Source organism: Colobus angolensis, unplaced genomic scaffold, assembly GCF_000951035.1.
Source record: "Colobus angolensis palliatus isolate OR3802 unplaced genomic scaffold, Cang.pa_1.0 Scaffold443, whole genome shotgun sequence".
NCBI classification, from domain to species: Eukaryota; Metazoa; Chordata; class Mammalia; order Primates; family Cercopithecidae; genus Colobus; species Colobus angolensis.
The window spans coordinates 688978-689838 of NW_012117855.1; the positions used below are offsets into that span (position 1 = coordinate 688978).

The following is an 861-nucleotide window of genomic DNA, read 5'->3' on the forward strand; positions in this document are numbered from 1 at the left end:
CCCTCTCTCTGCGTTTCTAGGGCTGGTCTCTAACTGAGCTCAAACTCTCCATCCTAATGCAGCCCTGCAGGCCGGGGGAGGGCGCCAGAGACCTGACCCAGAGGAGGGAGACCTGACCTGGAGGAGGGAGACCTGGCCCGGAGGAGGGAGACCTGGCCCGGGGGAGGGAGACCAGGCTCCTGCTCTGTCCAGGGTCCCGCACTGGATTCTCTCCTCGTATCTCAGGCTGCATCGTCCCCACCGCGTCTTCCTCTGGGGGCTGCGGCTCCTCAGGTCGGCTATGATGGAACGTAGGTGGGGGACAGGGGCTGGGGGTCGGGTTGGGTAATGCCTGCGGCTCCCTCTGCCTCCTTTGTCTCTGTCTGCAGCTCTGTCCAGCAGGGCCAAGAAGGGCGTTGGGTGAGGCTAAGAGCGGCAAGGTGGGGTCTCCACGGGGGAACCAGCACTGGGACAGTCACCTCCAGCAGCATCCTGATGTTCTGGGGACACTGGTGCTGGGAGTTCGGTGGGGAAGGGCTCCCAGGTCCTCATGACCCTCTCCCATGGGTGAGCACAAAATACCACGGCGCTTCGGGGTCTTGGAAACAGATTAAAGGGGATGTCAAGTCCTCATTCCTCGGAGCTGCTGACAAGGCCAGACCGGGTCATGTTTTCTTGCTCCCACCCCAGCACCTCCGGGCAGCGGAAGATCCGGAGAGAGGTCGGGGACCGGGGCTGCTCAGTGTGTCCTGGGCTTGTCCCGGTTGGCTGGTGACTCGCGCTCTCTTGGAGCTGGTTCTCGTAGCCCGAGGCCGTCGTGAGGTAGGGGGCACTAAGGGTTATTTTGGGGAGGCAGATATTTTGGGCCAAAGAGGAGAACGG

General features: G+C 62.6%; 1 protein-coding gene across 1 annotated transcript in view; it reads left to right on the top strand.

The window, feature by feature from the left end:
• Window positions 1-280: 280 nt before the first annotated feature.
• Window positions 281-861, top strand: part of LOC105522889 (mastin-like) — a 30937-nt gene continuing 30356 nt past the window's right edge. The window contains exons 1-3 of the mRNA XM_011957500.1: window positions 281-290; window positions 369-399; window positions 670-721. Coding sequence (XP_011812890.1) covers window positions 281-290; window positions 369-399; window positions 670-721 — 93 coding nt within the window. The remainder of the gene's footprint in view (window positions 291-368; window positions 400-669; window positions 722-861) is intronic.